This window comes from Diabrotica virgifera, chromosome 5, assembly GCF_917563875.1.
Source record: "Diabrotica virgifera virgifera chromosome 5, PGI_DIABVI_V3a".
Taxonomy (NCBI): Eukaryota; Metazoa; Arthropoda; class Insecta; order Coleoptera; family Chrysomelidae; genus Diabrotica; species Diabrotica virgifera.
The window spans coordinates 153771748-153796881 of NC_065447.1; the positions used below are offsets into that span (position 1 = coordinate 153771748).

Sequence of the window (25134 nt, forward strand, 5' to 3'; positions counted from 1 at the left end):
GATTTAATTTTAGAAAATAGTCCGTTCTTTAACGGTAAAATATTCCAAAACCTCTAAATTTTAAAGAACCGCTTGGATTGACATGAAATTTAGCATACACATAGCTAACAAGTCAAAGAAAAAAAGTGATATTGTGCCGATATGTGCTTTTGACCTGGGGGTGGTTTTCGCCCCGTCTTGGGGATGAAAAAATATTCGTCCAAAGAAAGTCAGGAAATGGATAAACTGGCTAATTTTAAGTAACTTTTGTTCTATAGAGTTTTTCCACTAAGTCAATACTTTTCGAGTTATTTGGCAGTGAATATGTTCATTTTTTCAACAAAATAACCACGCTTTTAGACGGTTTCTCGCAAATAACTCAAATAGTAAGTGCTTTGTGGAAAAAACATTCTTAGCAAAAATATAGCCCGTAAAAAATTTAAAAAAATGGTGTACATATCACGTCTCTACACCTAGTAAATGCAGAGTTACAGCTAATGAAAAATAGGTTCATATTCGTCAAATTCCAAATGGAATATTTTAACGTGAAATAACCAAAAATGAAGCACATTTCGAGGAAAACTCATTACAACTTATTTAAAGTGTTTAAAAAAGCTTTATTTCTGTTTTATAAAAAAAATTTCTAGCATCAAAATTAAACAAGTTACGCTCAAAATAAAGTTAGTCCTTTTTGGTTTTGGTAAAAAAATCGAGAAAATCACCCCCTAATTAGTATCTTAAATGAACTTAATCGTTACGACTTCACAAGTTTCTTGACTCGTGTATATATTGTTATATAGTGTATAAGTCCTTATTATTGAAAGGGCTGTAGTTAAAAGGGGTTGAACGAGTCACTGATCACGAATGTATGCAAATTTAGAAACACCAAATCTTAATCAATTTTTGTCTAACAGAAAAACAAAAAAATACATGATATTCAGAAAAGCAAATCTGACTTTTTTTGTTTTTCGAGATTTTTGGTATCTCTAACAATTTTTAAGTTATTTTGAAAGAAGGTATATTTTTCAAAAATTAAATTTTTAAATTTTATTTTGAAACCAAATTTTTTCAAAAATAAGCACTTTAAATCGATGAAACTTACAGATCATATAAACACAACATAGGTAAAATAATTTGTGGAGCGGTAACGATTAATTTAATTTAAGTTGCTAATTAGGGGGTGGTTTCCCGATTTTTTTTTGCAAAAACAAAAGGGACCAACTTTATTTTGAGCGTAACTTGCTTAAATTTAATGCTAGAAACTTTTTGTAAAAACAGAAATAAAGCTTTTTTTAAATACTTTAAAAAAGTTATAAATAGATTTTTCCCAAAAAGTGCTTCATTTTTTGGATATTTCACGTCGAAATATTCTATTTCAAATTTGGTGAATATGAATCTATTTTTCATTGGCTATAACTCTGGTTCTACGAGATCCAGAGACCTAACGCGGACACCATTTTTTTTACTATTTTATAAGCTATATTTTTGCTAAGAACGTTTTTTTCGACAAAATACTTACTTTTTGAGTTATTTGCGAAAAAGCGTCTAAAAATGTGGTTATTTTGTTGAAAAATAAACATATTCACTTGCAAATAACTCGAAAAGTGTTGACTTGTCGTAAAAGCTCTATAGAACAAAAGTTACTTAAAATTAGTCAGTTTACCCATTTCCGGACTTAGTTTGGACATATATTTTTTCACCCCCAAGAGGGGGTGAAAGTCACCCCCAGGGCAAAAGCACACATCGGCACAATATCACTTTTTTCTTTCACATGTAAGCTATACGTATGCCAAATTTCATGTCAATCTAAGCGGTTCTTTAAAATTTAGAGCAAAATCCGTGAAAGAATGGACTAAAAATAATTATTTAAATTTTACTCGCTTCGGCGGTACATATACTACAAGGCCAGAAAACAAAACAAAAAATTGTATTTTAAAAAACAACTAATTTTGCAGTTAATTTGGTTAATAAAAACTTAAGCACCCACTTTTTAAGTATAAATTTCTGATATGTTGTTAAACTATTAAACCTGTTAAACCTTTTTGACGATGCTTCTCGAGAATATGCTCCAAATACTACCTGTGACAACCAATTAGACAGAGGTCCCAGTATACTGAAGTCATAAGTCATAAAAGCAATACAACAAGCCAAAAACAATAAAGCTCCTGGACCAGATCAAATCCCTGTTGAGCTACTTAAACTTTTAGATGAGAAAAACATTACCTACTTGAGTACTTTTTTTAACAAAATTTACAACGAAGGAAAAATACCAGATGATTGGTTGGAGTCACTGTTTATAACATTACCAAAGAAAAGCAGGCCCACCAAATGCAGCGATTTTAGACTAATCAGGTTGATGAGTCACACACTTAAGGTACCTTTACGTATTATACAAAACAGAGTATTCCTTCTGTGCGAAACTAGAATGGGTAATAAGCAATTTGGATTTAGAAATGGTCTAGGAACTAGAGAAGCACTATTTTGTATGCGCGTTCTATTACAAAAAAGTTTTGAATTCCGAAAGAACGTTTATGTTTGTTTCATCGACTTCGAGAAGGCATTCGACCGAGTACAACGTGATACACTTTTCGATTGCCTGCAGGCAGCAGGACTTGACCACTACGATATAAGACTGCTGAAATACTTATATTACAATCAAGTAGCCTCTATCCAAATTGGAGACAGTCGTACTGAAAAACTGCCGATTAAACGTGGAGTACGACAAGGTTGTGTTTTATCACCCACCCTTTTTAATCTGTACTCTGAAGAAATCTTTAGGGAGGCTTTGGATGACAGACAATAGGGAGTAAGGCTAGGCGGAGAAGTAATCAACAATATTAGATACGCTGACGATACAGCCATTCTTGCTGAAAATTTACAAGATACACTACTAAATCTAGTCAGTGAAGCAAGTTATCGGAGAGGCCTTAAAATCAACATTTTAAAAACAAAGTGGATGGCAGTTGGAAAAATTAATATAGATCAAGGTCAGCTTTCTCTTGATGGAGAGGAGTTAGAACGGGCAAATCATTTCAAGTACCTTGGCAGCTGGTTAAATGTAAATTGTGACTCTGATGAAGAGATAATAATTAGGATCGAAATATCACGGAAGGCTTTTATGACCTGGAAACCAGTTTTATGTAACAGAAACCTGTCGATGAATATTCAAAAGAAGGTGCTGAAATGTTATGTGTGGTCTATCCTATTGTATGGTTGTGAGACATGGACGTTAAAAACCACAATGCTAAACAACATAGAAGCATTCGAATTGTGGTGCTATCGACGAATCCTAAAGATATCGTGGGTTTCGCACACTTCCAATGAAGATGTTCTTCAAATGCTGAATTCAGAACGTGTGCTCATAGGCATCATAAAGAGATGAAAAACAGAATACTTCGGGCATATAATTAGAGGACCTAAATACCATCTGCTTCGCCTTATAATACAAGGAAAAGTGGAGGGAAAGAGATGGATTGGTCGAAAGAAACTTTCATGGCTACGTAATATTAGACAATGGTATGGTTGCACAGTAGAAGAATTATTTCGCGCAGCAGCCGATAGACAGAGATTTAAGGAATTGTAAACATAATGACGGCCAACGTCTGAATACAGACACGGCACCTAAAGAAGAAAAGATGTTAAACTATATTTCTTAATTAAATTATAAAAAGTTCTATTTTATTTGATTTTTTCCGTAAGTAAAAACTTCATTGACTCCACTAGATACCTTGCTATTTTTCTTTTACTGCCTTTCATAAAAAGAGCAAATTGTCGATTATCTCCCATTTCTGTTGGCTTTTTTCCACTATGGACGTCATTATCGTAACGAGGCGTATTGGAATTCGAAACACAAACATCTTTGTCCTCGAAACTTTCAAAGAATATCATCAACCATTTACCACAAACGCCCCCGTTTGCTCTAATCCCGAACTTTTCTTGGGGTATCAAATAAGTTTTCGGATCGTCAAAGCCCATTTCTGTTTCATACGGACGAATCGACGTCCCGATTGCGTCCCAAGAATATCGTCTCATATTCATTGTAGTAATTGAAATTTCATGCTGAGTTCTAAACACCGTAATATCCGCAGAAAGACCTTTCATTTGGAGTGGAATTAAAGGAGACCCGTAATTGTTTTGGTGAAATTTTTAGATGAACGCAGAAATTCCGTTTAAAATATTATACACTAAACATACTTCTTCTTCTTAATATGCCATACACCAAAGTCCGTAGACGACTATCTCATTACTAAGGTTCTGTTCTTGGCGGCGCGGCGTGATACAGCTCGCCTGTGTTGTGTATTCCTGTCCATTCCTCAATATTCCTTAACCAGGATAGTTGTTTGCGGCCGACTCCTCTCCTACCTTCGATCTTCTCTTGTAGGATTAACTGTGGTATTTCATATTTTGCTCCTCTTAATATGTGACCAAGGTAACTAATCTTACGTTTGGGCGGTCTGAATTTCATAAAAGCTTGTCTTGCCATTTGTACGGGTATTTATTTCATGTTGTGGATACCATTGGTCATTGATTGTGGTGTCAAGGTATTTACAGGTTTTCACGCATTTTATACGATCGTCACATATGCATATTATCAGTAAGGATGTGGAAAAACGTACCGGTTATAACCGAAAACCGGTTTTTTTACTCTGCAGTAATCGGTTTTTCCCGTTGTTTTTTGTCCCTGTTATAACCGGTTTTTTCTTTTTACAGTAATAACCGGTGAAAAACCGGATAAGTTTCAGAGATACTACCTCTGAAAAAAATAATGAATTCAGAGACAAAATGGGAAAATTTTTCGCCCTCGAGCACGCGATGAAGAAATTTTAAGCTGACCGAAACCGAAACAGATTTGACAACACTTATAACTAACTGATTTCTATTTTCGATTCCAAATTGGGTACGATCCCAATGCCGTTTATAAATCGATTGATTATCTTGGTGTCGATATTTTCTTTCGATAGTATCGATATGATTAATATGTATATCGATTTGAATGGAGTATTGCAAACTAAAGTGCTATGTAAATGTAACATTGTAACCTAATGGGTATTGGCTATTGATTAAAAAAACCGAAAACCGGTTTTTGCAATAACTGTTTTTTGGACGGTTATAACAGCCAGGTTAAACCGTAAGTAAAAAAACCGGTATAACCGAAAACCGGTATTTTGTGGTAAAACCGCCATCCCTAATTATTATCAAGTCTTCTGGAGGGTTTCTGCTAATGACCATATATTTCGTTTTCAAAATGTTGATCTTGAGGCCATAGTTTTTACCTATGTTATTCACCCTATTTGCTGATCTTCCAAACTGCTGATCTTCCAAATTGTCGGTTATAATCACTGTGTCGTCATCACTTAACTTATATAAGAATGAATTCAGGTATATACCAGTTTAAAAAATCTGTGGTAGATAACAATACAAATTACATTAATAAAAACCGCATAACGAAAATGATACTCAAATAGGTCAGTTACTTCTTTTCCTGAAAGGGTAATACACCAAAAACCGTTAATCAACTATAACATCCGAATAAATAGAGTCACATTCCATTCGAATAAAAACCTCGACACGGAAACTGTTTGGTAACGACTTATAAAGAATAATAATTACTGTTTGTGGTATAACATTGCAAATTTGCATAGTGCAGTAGATTTTACAAAACCAAACGTTCGTCAGGACAAAAGTGCATTAGTGGTTAAATATTATATATTAGACGTAAACAAATAATAGATAATACCAACGATCAGGAAATTCCAGAGAATTTGTACTACTGGACCTGTGGAATCTCCATATCCGTTCATTCAATAAACGGTGGTAGATTTCTGTTAGTAATATGGTATGTGCTAAATAGACATACCCGCTGAGGTTTTCTATATGACGTTTATAGCCCGATCAAAGAACAATCTGACCCAAAAAAATAAAGGAAGGATGAAAATTTGGGAATAGGTAGTTGAAATTGTCTATTAATATATAAGAAAAAGTTTACAACTCTACATCCCCTCCATTTTTCAAAAATAGAGGGGAATACCCCCTCTCGAAGGTTAAAAATATTCATTCAAAATAAGTCCGGAATTGGATAAAATGACTAATTTTAAGCCACTGTTGTTCTATAGAGTTTTTTCCCTAAGTCAATACTTTTCGAGTTATTTACAAGTAAATATGTTCATTTTTCTATCTTAAACTCTTTCTAGTAATATTATAATTATACAGAAGGAATTTTAAGTTCTAGAATAAACATACATAGACATCGCTAAATGAAAATGTGCTTTAATTCTCCTTTACCTACTTAGCATTTAAAAGAAGAAAAAAAATAGAAAAATTAATTGTTTCCCAAACTATATTACCGCTGTAACTCCAGAATTATCACACTGATAAACCGCCTACTTGTACAAGGTGATTATACAAGGTGAATACATATTAGTAAAAAGAATCAAATTACAAAAATTTAACAAAAATGTTTTATTGGAGTTCTAATTAGATTTACCAGATTCACACCAACCCTTCACTTCGGTTAGAAACCTACACAAACTTCTCCAAGCTTACCCATCTAAGTATATTTTCAATCTCCTTGTATAAACAGGAAAAGGGACAATTTTACGGTCCGACGATCTCCGACACCGCTCTTGCACGTCCGTCAGTTTATACTCTCTGGATAATGGTGTATCCAGATTAAATGTAAACCAGATTGCTGAAGAAAATATTTGCAACACCACATACAGGAAACGAGGAGAGAAATAGAGAAGACAGTGAAAAAGAAGTGGAAAGTAGACCTTCAGGAGATAAGAATACGCAGTTTTAAGTCAAAAGTAGGAATACTAGCACAAGAACAGCTACACCAGCAGATAATTAGAACAGCTGGTGTTTAATTAGATCAGCTGGAAAACGTACAGCATTTGAACCAAAATATGTATAGACAAAAGAAATACACAAAATATGTATATTTTTTTGAATTACAATGTTAAACAAATGTCTAATAACAATGGTCTTCCTTTGTACTGCTAGTACAGCTTTGGCATTTTAGCAAGGTATATCTGGAGTTAGCTATCTGGAAGGGGAAGATGGTTTTTGAAGCAAGAATGCGTAAATAAGCTACAATCATTTAAAATGTGGTGTTAGAAGGGTAGTTGTGGTTAGAATAGCATGGACAAAGAAGAAAATGCACAATAAAAATAAATGAAGTTAGAATGTCTGTGACACGTATTGAGGGGACAGTGATATGAAACGCTAAGACTGATAATACGGGCAAAGAGAAGATAAAGAAGGAATATAGGAAGAAGGAAAGTGTCATGGTTGAAACATTTAAGAGAATGAATTAAATGCAATTATATAGAACTTTTCTAGGCTTCAACCGCCGATTATTATTAGCGCTGGTTTAAACCAAGGTATAAATCAGGCTAAGTTGGCCTGGGACCTGCAGATAAAAATATCTAAATGGGTTTAGCGGAGCTGAGTATCGATTCCTGGTCTTCTACTTGGAAGTCTATAGTACTAAAAAAGTTTTGTTTTAGTTATAATAATATTTTGTATTTGTACCCCATTTTATTAAAAGTATATTTCTTCGTAAATCAAAATATATGTCTGATGCATCGACACCTACTTACCTTTAAATTTGCAACTCTAGCTAATAGTATTTAGTGACAATTTTCGCAAAACAATAATTATAATGAATTTATTTATAGTCTATCTCTGTGTCATATAATATACTGCAAGGCATGAGTTAGGGATGTATAAAATTATGTTTTTCTACGACCGTTTAATAACATGCTCATTATTCGCTGTTTTTTAATAGATAATAGCACCCATTACTGTACCCGTGAGTCATAGTTCATTACTCACGGGCTGAAGTTACTCACGGGTCATTACTCACGGGCTGAAGTTAGATTCAAGTGGCGCATGCCACTTTTAATATCAATCGTATATAAACTGCAAATAAAATTACTTAAACTTGTTTATTTAATAAAATAATTATATTGTAATTTATATCAATAATTAACTTCGAAAAATTTTTAAAGGAATTTTAACTATAACAATGTCAGCATAGTTTTTACGTTTATATCTTGTTTAGGTACTAAAAATTTTAACGTTTATCATTTATTTTAGTGACAGTGACATTAGCGCATTTTGTTTGTGTTAATTGGAATTTATAACTAATAAGTATTGTGTTTATTTTTCAAGTTCATCATCATCATCATTATCAATGGCGCTACAACTATTCGTGAGTCTTTGCCGCATTTACTATGGCCTTCCATGTTTGTCGGTCCTGTGCCACTAATTCCCATTGTCGCACTACCATTTTCTCTAGATCTTCTTTGACTGCACCTTTCCACCATTTTCTAGGCCGCCCTACAGAACTTCTTCCATCTGGCCTTTCTCAGAACACATTGTTTATAAGATGATTGTCGTTACTGCGTATCACATGCCCTGCCCATCTGAGTCTATTAGCCTTTATATATCTGACTAGATTTTCTTTTCCGAATAGAGACTCTAGCTCGTTATTGTATCTGCGCCTCCATTCATTTGTCACGCTGTTTCTGCAAGGGCCATATATCACTCGAAGGATTTTACGTTCCCACACCAGCAATTTATTTACTTCTCTTTTATGTCTGGTTTGATTTTTGGATAAATTTTTCACATGATATAAGGCCAGGTTAAACAACAATGGGGACAACGGATCTCCCTGTCTAAATCCAGAATTTACGCAGAAAGCATTTGATATTTTCCCCCCTATTCTAACTTGTGCAAAGGAGTTAGGTACTTACACACATTTGTGTTACCGCAGCTAGTTTCTTGGGTACGCCGAGCTCGATCATTGCCTTCCATAATGTTGCACGATTAATTGAATCATAAGCCTGTTTGAAGTCTACAAATTTCTGATGAACGTACTGATTATATTCCCAATTCTTTTCAAGCATTTGTCTTATTGTAAATATTTGATTAATAGTCGATCTGCCAGGCCTGAAACCACACTGGTAGTCACCAACTATTTCTTCGGCGTATGGTACTAATCTTTTTAAAAATTTTCAAGTTATATTGTGGTAAATATGTTATAACATATTATATATAGTTATATTAATATATTATATATATTTAAATGTAAATATACATTATAACTATGAAATACGTCCACCGACAATAGTCATTTACTATTTATTAGATTCACTGACAGTAGATACAAATTTATGCTTATAATTTTTCGGAAACGAATAGAACTTGAGTTGTCTATTTCTTGTTGTATTTTTACAAGAAATAAGAATTTGGTAATAGTAGGCAACCAATTATTCAGCCACGTACTAGGGGTAAACAGCATTTAGGTATTTTTGTAAATTATTATAATTTAAATCTTGAGTAGTTGATAATTATATTTTTTACTAATTAAAATTAAAAAAAGGTCGTAGAAAAAGTACAGTATTCTACTCGCATGTAATGGCTATTACTCACTCTGATAAATAGCGACACTCGCCTACAGCTCGTGTCGCAAACTTCATCATCGTGAATAATAGCCATCATTACATGCTCGTTGAATAATATACTATTACATATTTTCATGCTAATTTTTTCGTCAACAGATTAACGGATTCCGCTAATTTTTTTATTATTTTAGATTTTTCTTTAGACTTTACACAGTTGTGCAAAGGTTTACTCAAACTTCTTTTTGTACTTATACCGGGTGGAAGAAAGAAATTATTTTCTTGTGAAAGTTTGAGGCACCCTGTAGGGAGGACGAGGTACAAATATGAGTATATATCGGAATCGTGTTGTAGTCTTATTTCTTGTGAACATTTTGTGTTTTGAATGTCTGATATTAAAAAACTAAATTAACAATAAAAAAACAGTTAACAAAACTTGAAAAACAGAACAGCACATAACGTAAACAGTTCTTATCTACCCCTAAAAGAGTTAAATGTCGACCAGGTAAGCGGTATGCTCAGCGCAACATAGGAAGTACGAGATTGTTTAATGGAGGCTCTGTGATGTTTAGGGGTGGAATTTCCTTGAAAGTAAGTACGGATTTGGTGTCTACGTGGAGGACCTTTAAATAGCGAGAGGTGCATTATACAGATTTTTTTCTTTGAACACTCTGTTACTTTCGCACTATATATACACAAGGTATTTATATATGCAAGGTATAATAAAAAAAATTAAGAAAATTGAACAAAAATGTTTTATTGGAGTTCTAATTAGATTTACCAGATTCACACCAACCCTTCATTTCGGTTAGAAACCTACACAAACTTCTCCAAGGCTTACCCATTTAAGTATATTTTCAATTTCCTTGTATAAACAGGAAAAGGGACAATTTTACGGTCCGACGATCTCCGACACCGCACTTGCACGTCAGTTTATACTCTCTGGATAATGGTGTATCCGAAGTTAATCGCCGTTAGCCTCGAGGATTTCTTGAATGTCCTTCAAATGATCATAGATGGAGATGCCGACAATGGGACGGATATGGATTGAAGGGTATTATGAGGGAGAGTGAGAGCCTTATTAATAACGCTTAATATTAGTGTAATACTCATGAATGTAATTAGTGTAAACAAGGAGCTTATACAGGGTGTGACAAAAAGACAGCTCATAAAATAAATTACATATTCTGGGTTCCAAAAATAGTTCGATTTAACCTAACTTTCCCTAGTACAAAAATGATTTTTTCAATATATGTATTAGAAAACTATTAGAGTTTTTTTATTGAAATTGGACATGTTGCATTCTTATGGCAGGAACATGTGACGTCGCGGGGAGCGATCTTATGCGTATGCATAGATAATTTTGCAAACAAAGTAGACCGATCAAATAAAATTACAATGCATGTAAATCAAAATGTAATTCCGTACAGGTTGGAATAAATTTTTTATCAAAGTTTAGATAGAAACAAAAGATATTTTCAAGAAAGTATATGATTCATGTAAGGGGATCATTGTTTAAATAAATAAAAATTGGAAATTTTTGCACAAAATTTACTTTTTTAACTGCTGCGGTAATTCGTGTTTTTATTAAGGATTTTGCAATTTTTTTCTGCAAAGATGAAGAAACAGTCTTTTATATGAGACTTTCTAAATTAAATTTGACCCATAATTTATTTAAATGCTTGTTAATCAATATTGAAAAACAAATTTCCAAAAAAATATAATTTGCAATATAAATAAGCACTATAAAATATTTTGTTTTGCAGAAAAAGTTGCGCTATAATATCACAATAAATTGACAAAAAAATTGGTTGATAAATATTGAGTAGTTTATGAGATATTTAATTTGTTTATAAAAAAATACAATTTTTTCAATTGCAAAAACGCGGTTGTTGTCTATAGAGTATACAAATTTTTAAGGTCTCATTTGTTTAGCTTTTATGTATATTTTCGATAAATGTATTCACAAATCAAAATTTCAATTAAACACCCCTCCATAATGGCGTTTGAAAATTGGTATAATTTGTTTCTAATTTATTTTTTTAATAATATCGCTGGGATTAAAAATTTTTAAATTATTTTTCGATATTCGTATTCTAGGTAATTTCTGACATATCCACAAAAAAATAAAAAAATTTTAGAAGCATTTAAACATAATAAAAGTTGTAGAATATTTTAAAAAATGATGATATTCGTAGCACCTTAATGAAAACTTTTTGTCTGAAAATTGGCGGAGGAGTAGTTTCCAATATATCCTTTAATAATGGGCCAGTTTCAATATTTTCTATTAATTTAGGGTAGCACATAAAAATAATAACATCTGCATGACCCTTTTTGCCATAAATAATCATTAACTAGTTATAAACAATTTTTTTTTCAAAATTTTTTTTTGTCTAATATTGTTATAAATAAAACTTGGCACCAAAGATAATCACAAAAGAGCATTAAAACAAATTTTTATTTTAAAAATTTAACAAAATAATAAAATTTCGTTAAAGAATCAAAAAAACTTTGTTCTTTGTACAAATCATTAACAAAACCTCGCAAAAATAATGTGAATACCTACAAAATTAAATATATAAATATAATGGAGGAAAACCTCTATATAAATATAATATGTATATAAGTAAATAAAAATTAACAAATATATACACAATTCTTAGTGTATTACCTTTTAAAAATATTATAAAATTAATTGTAAAATACAAATTGTAAAATATTTTAATACAAAGTACAAAGAAAAAAGCCTTTAACACATTTTAATGCTAATTCAGTATTATTTTTTTATAAAAATCTTTTGTGTCAACTTTTATTTATAACATCTAGAGAAAAAAAATTGAAAAAATTGTTTATAACAAATTGACGAATATTTATTGTTAAAAGTGTCATTTAGATGTACTATTTTTATATACTACCATAAACTAAAAAGAAACATTGAATGGTCCATTATTAAAGAAGATATTGCAAAGTACTACTGCACCACTCTTCATGCAAAAAGTTTTCAGTTAAGGTCGCTACGAAAATCATTATTTTTTAAAATATTCTTAAATTTTAACTCTATGTGTAAATGACATTGTCAAGTAGTAGGGTTGATAGATGTACTCACGCACTTTAAAATGTTAATATTGATAAATAGACAAATTATGAATTTTTAAACTTGGAACAGCTATCTAGGCAAAAAATGGATCTAGAAATTTTTTTTCTTTTGTAAGTGTGTCCAAAACTACCATAAACCCGAATATCGAAAAATAATTTCAAAATTTTTAATCCCGGTGATGTTATTAAAAAAAAACAAGTTTTAAACAAATTACACCAATTTTCAAACGCCATTTTGAAGGGCTGTTTAATTAAAATTTTAGTTTGTCAATACATTTGTCAAAAACACACATAAAAGCAAACAAAATAAGACCTTTAAAACTTGTATACTCTATCGGCAACAACCGCGTTTTTGCAATTGAAAAAATGGTAATTTTTTATAAACAAATTAAATATCTCATAAACTACTCAAAATTTATCAACCAATTTTTTTGTCAATTTATAGTGATATCATAGCGCAACTTTTTCTGCAAAACTAAATATTTTATAGTGCTTAATTATATTGCAAATAATATTTTTTTGGAAATGTGTTTTTCAATTTTGATTTACAATTATTTAAATAAATTAAGGGTCAAATTTAATTTAGTAAGTCTAATATAAAATACTGTTTCTTCATCTTTGCAGGAAAAAATTGTAAAATCCTTAATAATCATATACTTTCTTGAAAATATCTTTTGTTTTGACCTAAACTTTAATAAAAAATTTATCCCAACCTGTACGGAATTACATTTTGGTTTTATTTTATTTTATTGGGCTAAAGGTTGAAAAGCCAAGATGTGCCCAATATCAAGCCTTTTTAGTGTCTATAAAGTTGAAATTTTGCTTCCGCTGCTGCTTTTTCTGCTTAAGTATAGTGGTTTTTAGATAATATCACCATAATTCGGTCTTAAATTTCTATAAAATATAGTTTTTAGTGATATTCAGTGATCACTTTTGTGATCCTTTGTATCTTGTATAATAAAAATGGTAGTGTCCTTTGCCCCGGATTGTAAAAACTATAATGAAAGAGTGATATAAAGATTCTTTGTGTTTCCAAAGAATCTGGTTGAAAAGAAGATGTGGGATTCATTACTAAGGTAAAATATAGTGAAGAAAGAGAACTGAATTTATCGCCCGCTGGGGACGGCTTACAAATTATGCCACCATGAGAAGCACTATCGATATGTCATATCCCCTCCATGTCAACCCTCTCAGCAGGTAGAGACCTGGTAATAATTTGAAAATTTATTTATGATTTATATTTCTTTAGGAATATTTTGAAACATATTAAAAAAGAATGTGTGTGTACTGTGTACGCACGTAAGTAGTTATACTTCTATTATTATGATTTCAACGAAATTAATATACTTAACAGGTTATTTGTATTTTATTTAAATATTAAAATAACTTTCTTTACCTACCACTTTAAAAAAAAAATTATTAAAACGATACCAAAAATATAAAAAAAAGAATATGAATCGTCCGGGATTTCCGGGAAACCCGGGACCTCTTGATCTCCGGTCACACTCTCTACCACTGAGCTATATTACTTTTGCTTTGACAGGTTACAAGATTTCTCATACATACTGACAAATTTAATGGACCAAGTGAGGTATACAAAAATACTTTAAATATACTTACTATTATTATAAAATATCTTATTCCCGAGGAAGACAAATCCAAAGACACAAAAATTATAATAAATAATACATTTACTAAGAACACTAATATATCCTTTTATATGATATAACAGGGTTGTCCAACTGGCGGCCCGCGGGCCGCATCCGGCCCGCGAGGCTATTTGTTGTGGCCCACGTAAGATTTTCGAAAAGCATATATTTTCTTTAAATGCTGCCACTGTGAAAAAAGATTTTTTAATTTATATTTTATGGTTTAGCAGTGTTTTTACATCACAAGTACTGTACCGCGTGCCGCTTCGCGGACGTGTAACGAACACAATCGTCCTCCACCACTATGAGAACTGCACTGATTACTGCGCATCACAGTTCACGCAGGCCACACCTCCCACTGCTTACCATTCGTCGCCAGCCGCCATCGTGCCAGTGTGCTACTGACACGTAGGCTAGTCGGCTAATCTATTACGTTGCTAGTGAACAGTGAACTTGATTAATTGGATGTAGATATAGAACAGGGAACCAACCGCCAAATTGTGAAATATTAGTTTCTGTTGTTAAATAGATTTATACAATACCCCTGCACCCAGCTCCAGAATATAAACCTTAAATAATACTCCTAGCGCCATCTATTGACGAAAGGTTTATGTTCTTATACAGTTTCGCGAAATAGTAATTTTAGAACAAAGATCCACAATAATCTGAAAGTTTATAAGAATGTCGGGTGTAAAACAAATATTAAATCTTTTAAAAGGCTCTGAAGTATTGCCAGGACCAATGCACATAATAAACAGCAGGTAAGTTTACAAATTATTACATTTTTATACGGATTTTATAACCTCAAGTATGTTACGTGGTTCCTTTTTCAATAATGAAGTTAAGTGAAATGTAGGGGTTTGGTACTTTTTATTGTTGTTTGCTTCCATGTTCTAAAATGTCTAGTAGGAATAATATGGATTCTCTTCTTATTGGTTCTTTGTTCAGAAATATGATATTTATGGAATCCGAAGTAATGTGCACATAGGTATCTAGATGTTTTCGTATTTTGCTAAGATGTTTTTTGGAGTAGGATTTGCACGACAATATTCCTAATCATCTTATTCGATGAACACAAATTAGGTAGTCAGACATTACTTTGGTGTGTAATAAATCAAAATATATTTAGATACCGTTTTTTTATAGTCAGTTTGAAAAAAATACTGGTTTATAAATACGCCACTACATATTATAGCTTTGTTTCAGGATAATCGTAGCTTAGGTAACAACAAAGATAGTTATCCAAATGGTAAGCAAAATGGTGCAAGTAAGGAAAATAGTACAGCTGAGGCTCATAATACAACTATGGAAGGCCGGAACACCGATTTATCTGAAGAGAGTGACTTTGACGACAAAATTGCAGATCCTGATTTTCAAAATGATGAAGCCTCATATCCAGAAAGTACCGATGATTCATCAGACAGCAGTGCAAATACGGGACACGATTCTAACAACGAAAATTATACTCAACAAGTAAACTAAGAAGAGCATTGGAAAGGAAGACCAAGAAAAGGAAGAAAACGGAAGTACATTGGACAAACAAAAGCAATTCGGAGCACTTTAAAAACACCAATAAACCATATATTTCTAAAAGAGGTTTACACGTAGATTCTAAACAATTTATTGACTATCAACGTAACTGTAAAGAAAAATGTTATATAAAAATTAATAGTGACATCCGCAGAGAAAATTTTGAGAAATACGTTGGTAGTTATGATCTTCAAACATCATTTATTATCGGCTTGGTCATAAAAGCCATAAAATTTCAGCAAAGATTGTATGGGCCAGAAGATTATGCAAATGTTATGAGAAGCTGCAGGAAAAAAAATGCAATAACAGTGAACACCATGACTACTAGTGACTTCTAAGTTCAAGTACTCGAGAAAAAATGATTGTCAACAGAAAAACCGATATTATAGCACAAAAAGTAAACTGGTTGTTGGTTCGAAAAATTAAAATCGAAAAGGTCCATTTAGTTTACTTTTTAAATTATCACATCATGATGATGAACAGTTTATTTAAGTTGATTTAAAACCAAAAGTTAAAGGTAAACCACAGCTGTCATTAACAACTGAATTGGAGCTTTTATGGATGACTGGAAAACCTATTTCTGCGCCCAAGTTAAATGATATTAAATCTATTATACATTTGATTCCTAAAAACGAGCAAAACTTTTTAACATCATTGCTTGCTAATGATGCTATTATAGATGATGTAGGTAGATGGTTATGATGGTGACATTGATTTTGAGTTTGAAACTGAAACTAAATAATGAGGCAGATTTTGTTAAAAAGTTCTATCAAACATAATAATTACCATTTTTTTTATTTTCTTTTACCTTTATTGATACCTGTTTGTAGCATTAAATATTGTTTTTACGTTTTTGTACAAGGAACATTACTTTGTTGGAAAATAAACCTGTTTTATTTGGTGACTTGGTCTTGTGTTCCCTGAAACCTACTCGTTGCTAATTTATCAATAGAAATATTTTGTTTTATTATAAAAAAAATATTCCTATTTATACATGGAACCAAGTGACTGGTTCTTTTTAAAATTGTATAAAAATATTGAAATTTAATTTTTTAAAAAGGAACCAAGTAGCATATTTATTTTATGAATGATATTTTTTAAACTACTTTCAGACAACAAGAGTATAAATTACCTATACTAATATTAGACGTAACCTACAATATCTTAAAATAACCGTTGTTCAAAATAATCGATTCTAACTGATGACAATCAATTTTGTTGATTTTCTCAGTTGTTACTTGATGATGCTTGGTTCCCTGTTCTATATCTACATCCAATTCTTTGTCTTGATTCCTCTTATACAATAATGAGTGTAAAACCAGTAAAACGGAAAATTGATAGTGAGAACAGAATTTACAAAGAAAGTTGGGAGAGTGATTACTTGATTGCTAACAATAATGGAAAGTTGCAGTGCTTAGTGTGCATGAATGTCGTTTCAGTGCCTAAAGAATATAATGTGAGAAGACACTACACAACAGTGCATGAAAATAAGCATGCTACGTACACAAATGAAAGTCGGCGTGCCCTAGTTACAGATTTGAAGAAAAAGCTTAAACAGCAAACTGGTATGTTCAGTAAAATATTACACTCTCAAACGCATTCTTTGCATGCATCTTATGCCGTGTCGCTTGAGCTGGCAAAGGCAAAAAAACCTTTCACTGATGGCAATTTGATAAAAAAATGTGCTGTTGAAATGGCCAAAGCTTTCGGTGGTTCTAAAATGGCGGAGAAATTTGAATCAGTGCCACTTTCACATCAAATCATACAAAGAAGGATTGTTGCTATGGGTGAGCAAGTAGAAAAATCTATGCTTAGCCTGGTTAAGAAAAGTTCATATTTCTCACTTTGGATGAAAGCACTGATCAAACCCATGTTAGTCAGCTGTTAATATTTGTGCGCACTACTTTTGATGATTTTACCAGTAAAGAGGAGTTATTTGATATTTGTCCTCTTTATGGAACAACAAAAGGAAAAGACATCTATGAGGCTGTGAAGAAAACAGTTGACAGAATTGGAGGCTTTGATAAATGTTCAGCCATAGCAACAGACGGGGCCCCATCAATGACAGGTAAAAAAATTGGATTAGTGGGTCTGCTTCGAGAGAATGGTGTCACTTGCCCAATAATTCATTGTATTATACATCAGGAAGCTTTATGTGGAAAATCAGTCAAGGAAGATCAAGTTTTCCAAACCGTGATTAAGATTGTAAATATGATTAGAGGTGGAAATCGATCTCTTTTACACAGGCAACTTAAGCAGTTTTTAGTGGAAACAGAGGCTGAGTATGGAGACTTGCTAATGTACAACCATGTGAGGTGGCTGAGTGCAGGAAAGTGCATGGAACGATTTTTTGCCATAAGAAAGGAAATCCCTGCATTCCTCAACAAATACGTTTCATCTGACACAACTGAACTGGAAGAGGAGTTTAAGGATCCAGAATTCTTAAGACAGTTAGCTTTTATAACAGATCTGACTAATCATCTTAACATGTTAAACTTGAGTCTTCAAGGAAGAAACCAGACGGTTTCAGATTTGATCGGAATGATAAACGGATTCCGGAATACGCTGAACGTGTTTAAACGTGCTTTGGAAAAGAACAACCTGACACACTTCCCTAGCTGTCTGCAAATAGCAGAAGAATTCAACGGTGAGCAATTCACAAATTGAACAAGTTATTGATGAATTCAATACAAGATTTGAAGAAATTGAAAGTCTCAAAAGCAGTGTACTACTTTATAATAACCCTCTTGGAGCAACCATTGATGATCAACCATCCAACTTACAGCTTGAGTTATGTGATCTTCAAGCAGACATGTTCCTAATCACCAGACAAGAAAAGGGACCTGAATTTTTCAAATTACTGTCAAAAGAGAAATTTCCATACCTGCGAGATTTTGGACTGAAAATGACGTCAATGTTCGGAAGCACATATATGTAAAAGTGCCTTTTCCTCCATGAAATACATAACAAACAAAAACAGAAGCAACCTTACCGATTCTTCCTTACGTCATCTTATGAGACTGTCTACAACTGAACTGGAGGTGGACATTTCTTCATTGGTGGATGAAGCCGATCGACCACAGTCCTCACACTAATTGGATATATCTTTTTCGTTGCTTTTGCAATGTTTGTCTTGATTATTGAAAAGTGTTATCAATAAATTTTCCGTTTATAAAAAAATGTAGTTGTTGAGCAATAAAAGAAATAATACTCTTTTTTGTTTTAATTATTTTTATACCTCACTTTATTTTGTTATTACTTGTAATTAAATTATTATATGGCCCGCGACAACATCAAAGGTTTTAGTTTTGGCCTTTGAGGCATTGCAAGTTGGACACTCCTGTGATATAATATGACTTATTTGCGCTGACAGCGCTGATACATACATATCTTGAAAGATTAGCAACGAAATACATACTGTCTGTGTGTGCATGCGCCCTGCATTATAAAATTTCACTCTCGATCGTAAAGAAGTATAAAAAAATCGTAAAGAAGTAGCTTCAAAAAAGAAGCCACATCTCGATAAAAACTAACTTATAGATAAAATACTAAGGAGCAAAAAATTAACTAATGGTACCACAACAATAATTTTATTTATAACGTGCATTGGGGGGTTAAGGGAACAATACACTCATAAATTTTTTATGGGGTGCACAAATTCCACTGTTATTTTTTTAAGATGTTTCTGCCATAGGAGTGCCACATCAATTATTATTTTTGAGTGACGAGGCTCAAAGTGTCGATTATAGGTCCATTTGTATATAGTCCAGGGCGCATCTGTTTTGAGATGGACGTTGAGAGGTGACTCAAATTTTTTTGCAGAAATTGCTTGAAAATAACTCAAATAATAATATTTGAGTTATCCTCCCACTCAAAATGGTCCGGAACATTGTTTAAATAATCAAAATGTCAAAATATGAAGGAAAAATTCGATTTTTTTATTGGTTTTTGATTATAATTTTAAAACTATTCATTTCTGAGAAATGTTGTACTGACATAAAAGTTGTGTAATTAAATTTCCTACAATACAGAATTGGTTAAAAATTCAAAAAATAGTCACCCTTGTTGCAAAATGGCAATAATTTCGAATAAAACCATACAAAAACAAGTATTCGCAATTTACGTTTCTCAACCATTTATGCTACATTTAGGATCTTCATATTTTACCCAGAAAAACTTTGTGATATATTTAAACAACACTGTAAATTTCATTAAGATCGGTTTAATAGATTTTGTCAAATAAATTTTGCAATCCAGCTTTCGCAATAAAAATTAATTTTTTTAAAATGTTGCAGAACTAAAAATAAAGCAGATAGCAAGTTGAATTTTTTTTACTTATAGAAGTGTACTATACCTTTCATTTGCAATTTGCAAAATTAGAATCGATTAATTACCACGGCGTCAGGGAATTTTTTAAATAAACATTAATTTTTGGTGCTACGCGCAGGACAGCGGTGTTCGATTCACACAAGTTGATTTCCACCAAAAATTTTTCCAATCTTTATCTAATATACCTATTATTTTCTTGCTCTATATTTTGTTGTATTTTAATATTTTAATTCCACAAAAATCAAACTAATTTTATTATTGTTTGTGAAATATTGTTTAAATAATTGCATATGTTTAAAAATAATAAACTTTTATTCTCTAAGTTAAAATATATGAACAAGGAAAGTTTTTGCTAAAAAAAGTGTTATTTCAAAGGATAGAGTATGTGTTTTTATTTTGCAATAAACAAATTTATTTATTTATATCGAAATGTAATAAAAATTAAAATGTATCAATCATTATCAAGGGTCATTGGAATGCCCAATCAGAGCAAACTATCCGCTGTCCTGCGCGTAGCACCAATAATTAATGTTTATTTAAAAAAATTCCTGACGCCGTGGTAGTTAATCGATTTTAGTTTTGCAAACTGCAAATGAAAGGTACAGTACACTTCTATAAGACAACAAAATTTCAACTTGCTATCTGCTTTATTTTCAATCCTGTAACATTTTGAAAAAATGAATTTTTTTTGCGAAAGCTAGACTGCAAAATTTATTTTGCAAAATCTATTAAACCAATCTTAATGAAATCTACAGTATTGTTTTAATGTATCATAAAGTTTTTCTGGGTGAAATATGAAGGTCCTAGGTGTAGAATAAATGGTTGAAAAACGTAAAATGCGAATACTTGTTTTTGTATGGTTTTTTCGCAATTATTGCTATTTTGCAACAAGGGTGACCATTTTTTAAATTTTTAACAAATTCTATATTGTAGAAAATTTAATTACGCAACTTTTATGTTAGTACAAAGTTTTTTGAAAATGAATACTTTTAAAGTTATGATCAAAAAACGAAGAAAAAAATCGAATTTTTCCATAATTTTTTGACATTTTGATTATTTAAACAATGTTCCGGAGCTTTTTGAGAGGGAGGATAACTCAGATATTATTATTTGAGTTATTTTTCGGCACAAAAATTTGAGTCACCTCTCAACGTCCAAATGTACTAATATTTTTACAGATCCGCCCTGGTCTAATAATGTACATGGTGTTAGTAACTAACTGTAACAAACTTCGGGGGTAGTTCTGCATAAAAAATAATGAGAGGTTGCTTAATAAACGAATGTCCGCAAATACTGCATTTGCCGAGATACGGGGTGTTAAAATTGTTCTTACAAACTGATAATTTATTTATTGCTGTGATATCGGTTGAGATATTCAAATAAAATTTGGTGGGTTTTATAATGTAGTTATTGCGCATTTTTTGCCATACAATTAGGAATTTTACAACAATCATTGGCGCACATACGGGTAATGGTGTCATTTTTTTTTAAGATAAAATGGTATGTCACTGAGATATTTTATACTAAAAATTATTTTTGAACTTTTTGTATAATTTGTGACAAAATATCTTTCTTATATATTTCTGATATGAGGCGCAGTTTTTATGCAAAAAATAAAACATCTTAATGCGTATTTTTCATTTCTCTAATACATCCACGAATCAATAATTGTTTTTGAGTTATAGAGCTTCAAAATGTCGGTTTCTAGTCCATCGTTTAAAAAAATGAATTTGATATATCCCAATCCCACCCAGAATATCCACTTTTTTTTACAAGTAAGCATTAAAAAATGTTAGTCCAAAACTATTTTCGTGTATTTTAAAACTCAGATGCCGTAATACTGAATGTGTAGTACGATACGTTTTCAACACTTTGAAGCTCTATATCTAATACAATAATATTAAAGCAGAATTATAACAAAGTACTAAGTCCTAATAAAATTTTAAATAGGCGCAAAGCTACAAAAATTTTTCAAAATGACCTCCTTGATACATGACACAAGATTCAACCCTTGGCCCACTGGCAGGGTAGCCCGATTGGGGCATTTTCCCACAACCTTGGGGTAATTTGAAAGCGTCTAAGGGGATTTTTCTAAGAAATGGTTGGGGATATTTTGGGGGGCAAAATTATGGAGGATTTTAAGGGGTCATGGTAAATTAAATTTACGAATGTGCTTGGAACTGTATATTATATTCACATATTCTCTCTCTCTCTCTTTCTCTCTCTCTTTCTTTCTCTCTCTCTCTCTCTCTTTCTCTCTTTCTCTCTCTCTCTTTCCCTCTCTCTCTCTCTCTCTGTTTTCTTCCAGGTTTTATCTGGTCTTCTCCTCTTTCTTGTCCCCTCTGGTTGATATTCGAGTTCTTGTCTTGTGATGTTACTAAGATCTTTCCTTGTTGTATGGCAGATCCATTTCGAGTTCTTCTGCCTAATTGTTGTTATTATACTAGTTTGTTTTTTTTCTTTTCCATAGTTATTTATTCGTTATTTTATTAAGCCAGTAAATGTTCAGGATCTTACTTAAGTACCTGTTTATAAAAGTCTGTAGCCTCTTTGTTGTGCTTTCGTCGTGCTTCCAAGTTTCTGTACAAGGTACAAGGTACACCTGACAAGTACACCTGAACAGGTAGAATGTCAGGTATACCTGATAGTGTGTGGCGGAAGTAAGTAGCCTCTCTGTAGGCATATTGAAGCCTACCTGAGACCTGATGAGAATTATACACATAGTACTCACACTCACTATATCAGGTACACCTGAACAGGTAGACAGGTCTACCTTTTCAGGTGTACCTGATAGTGAGTGGTCGTCCTTATAAAAATAAGGTATCAAAATTGAAGTTTTTCGAATACTTTTTAATTTACTTCAAATAACCTTAGTGTCTGATTACTTTTGCGGGTCAATGTATTTATGCTGCAAGCATCTTGTAATTGTTTCAGTGAAGAAGCAGCAATAAACGATTAAGTAACTATCTTAATTGAATAAATCATCTTTCTAATGAAAACCCCGATAAATGAATTGTTTACCAATTTCTCAAAAGTAATGATTCAAGTGCAGATAATATTTGTTGTACATAGTCGGAAATTTTAAATAAGTATTGAAGTATATTGTGTAAAACCGAATATATTCATCAGGAAACAAAATGTAGTAGTGGTTACGTATTTTGTACGTCAACAAAGAAACTTAGATAATATTCACCTACCAGGAAATTCCTACACAGGTTTTTATGATAAAAGTGTATGAATTAAAATAAACTATATAATAATGTATAAATAACCTAAACAATCTATTTATAGAAAGCTTGAAATTAAATTATTTCATTTCTTCATACGTAGTGTGACCAAATAGCCTGAAAAATATGGGACATGGCCCGAATTACAAAGTCGTGTCCCGGAGTCTCGGACAAGGCTTCCGAGCCATCCGAATTTTCAACGTTTTGGTACAATTCTATTTTCAATGCGTGATTTTTCTAAGAATTCACATCAAATTGGTGGGACGAAAAAAGTCGACAATTTCTAGATAGTGTAATATTCTAATACCACATCCAAAATGCATACATTTTATATGGTGGTGTATATTATATTTCATCGCAAGACAAATATGATTTTTAGAAACAGGCTATAATAGTAAGAAGTAATCAACATAAAAATGTTCTGAAGCTGTTTTCTTTTGACATCTTTGAAATTATATTTTTGATGGGAATAAGCCACCATTGATTGTAATGATTATTTCATTCATAGAGATTCTGACCAATAGAAAGCTACTAGGTCTGGATCCCGCGTATGAAAAAAATATTGATTAATAGCAAGCTGAAAATGTGTTAATAGCTTAAGGGTGTCTAGTCGGATAAACTTTGATATATGGGAACACTGAAACAGGGGCAGTTTTAATTGTGGAACCGGTTAAAAATTTGGAACAGTCAGACCACGAAAACGGCACATTTATTTTGTCCGACACAACAGACTTAAACTTTTCGAACAGAGATTAAACTCTCATGCAAAAATCAGACTGCTATTTATCACCTGTGATAATTCCTGTCATTTGACATATTCTACATGTTCCACTCATTAAAACGCCCATTTGGTGATAAATAGCAGTCTGATTTTTACATGAGAGTTTAATCTCTGTTCGGAGAGTTTAAGTCTGTTCTGTCGGACAAAATGCATGTGCCGTTTTCGTGCCGTCTGACCGTTCCAAATTTTTAACCTGTTCCACAATTAAAACTTCCCCTATTCCAGTGTTCCCATATATCAAAGTTTGTTCGACTAGACACCCTTAAGCTATTACCAAATTTTCAGCTTGCTATTAATGAACTTTTTTTCATACACGGGATCCAGACCTATACAAGAATAACAATTACAGCGATAATGTTTGATAATTTCCTGTCGTCAAGTATTACGGCAGATACCCTTCATTGCTACGAAAAAATGAACATTCAGTGACATTAATGAGAGTTAATGTTTTACAACTTGTCAAAGAGAACACAAGGAAAAGGTTTAGAAAATATTCAGGCGAAGATATCAATAAAATATTAGTTAAAATGATTTCAAAAACAGTTTTATTCATGAAAAAATCATATCGAATTACACTGAAACTTTTAAAAATTATCGATTTGTTTTTCCCTCGTGACACTTTAACATAATTTCTGTCATTAAAATTAAATTAAAACTGTCAAAGTGTCACTCGGGACACAAATCGATAATTTTAGAGCTCTCGTGTAATTACTACTGAAAATTACACTCACCCGTTTGTCTACTCGACAATTATCACTTGATTACAGCTATATAGCAGACATCGAAAATTGCACTGTCATGTTTTTAATTGTTGAATTTGACAACCACATACTAACAACAGATTTGTTTATTTAATATGTCAGTTTCGCATTTCATATATGCATTTGCAATCATTTTTCTATAAAAATGTCTCGTTTTGGCACTGAATCTGTAGAGCCAATTAAAGAAGCTATTAATAAAACTGAGCCAAAAAATACAGTCAATAACAAACAGTGTTTGGCGTAAATTTACGCGTAAGTTTTGTGTTGAGAGAAACTACACTTTTAACGAAGTTTAATATAACATAGTCTTTAATAATTATTATAGTATAAGAGCTGTGAGACATTTTTGAGTAGGTATTTTAGGCAACCTGAAAA

The 25134-nt window shown here is 32.1% G+C and overlaps 1 protein-coding gene across 1 annotated transcript; it reads left to right on the forward strand.

The window, feature by feature from the left end:
* Nucleotides 1–15029: 15029 nt before the first annotated feature.
* LOC126885497 (general transcription factor II-I repeat domain-containing protein 2A-like) lies at nucleotides 15030–18452 on the forward strand. Its single transcript, XM_050652076.1, has 3 exons — nucleotides 15030–15104; nucleotides 15338–15604; nucleotides 17492–18452. Exons 1-3 carry the CDS (start codon nucleotides 15030–15032, stop codon nucleotides 18326–18328), a joined length of 1179 nt encoding a protein of 392 aa, XP_050508033.1. The 3' UTR covers nucleotides 18329–18452.
* Nucleotides 18453–25134: the final 6682 nt, after the last annotated feature.

Bases quoted from the DNA above. Each gene is read 5' to 3' on its own strand.
- LOC126885497 (XM_050652076.1), top strand. From the start codon at position 15,030: ATGTCTAGTAGGAATAATATGGATTCTCTTCTTATTGGTTCTTTGTTC. The intron at 15,105-15,337 runs GTAATGTGCACA...GCTTTGTTTCAG, and splicing joins TGATATTTATGGAATCCGAA to GATAATCGTAGCTTAGGTAA. The intron at 15,605-17,491 runs GTAAACTAAGAA...GGTTAAGAAAAG, and splicing joins ACGAAAATTATACTCAACAA to TTCATATTTCTCACTTTGGA.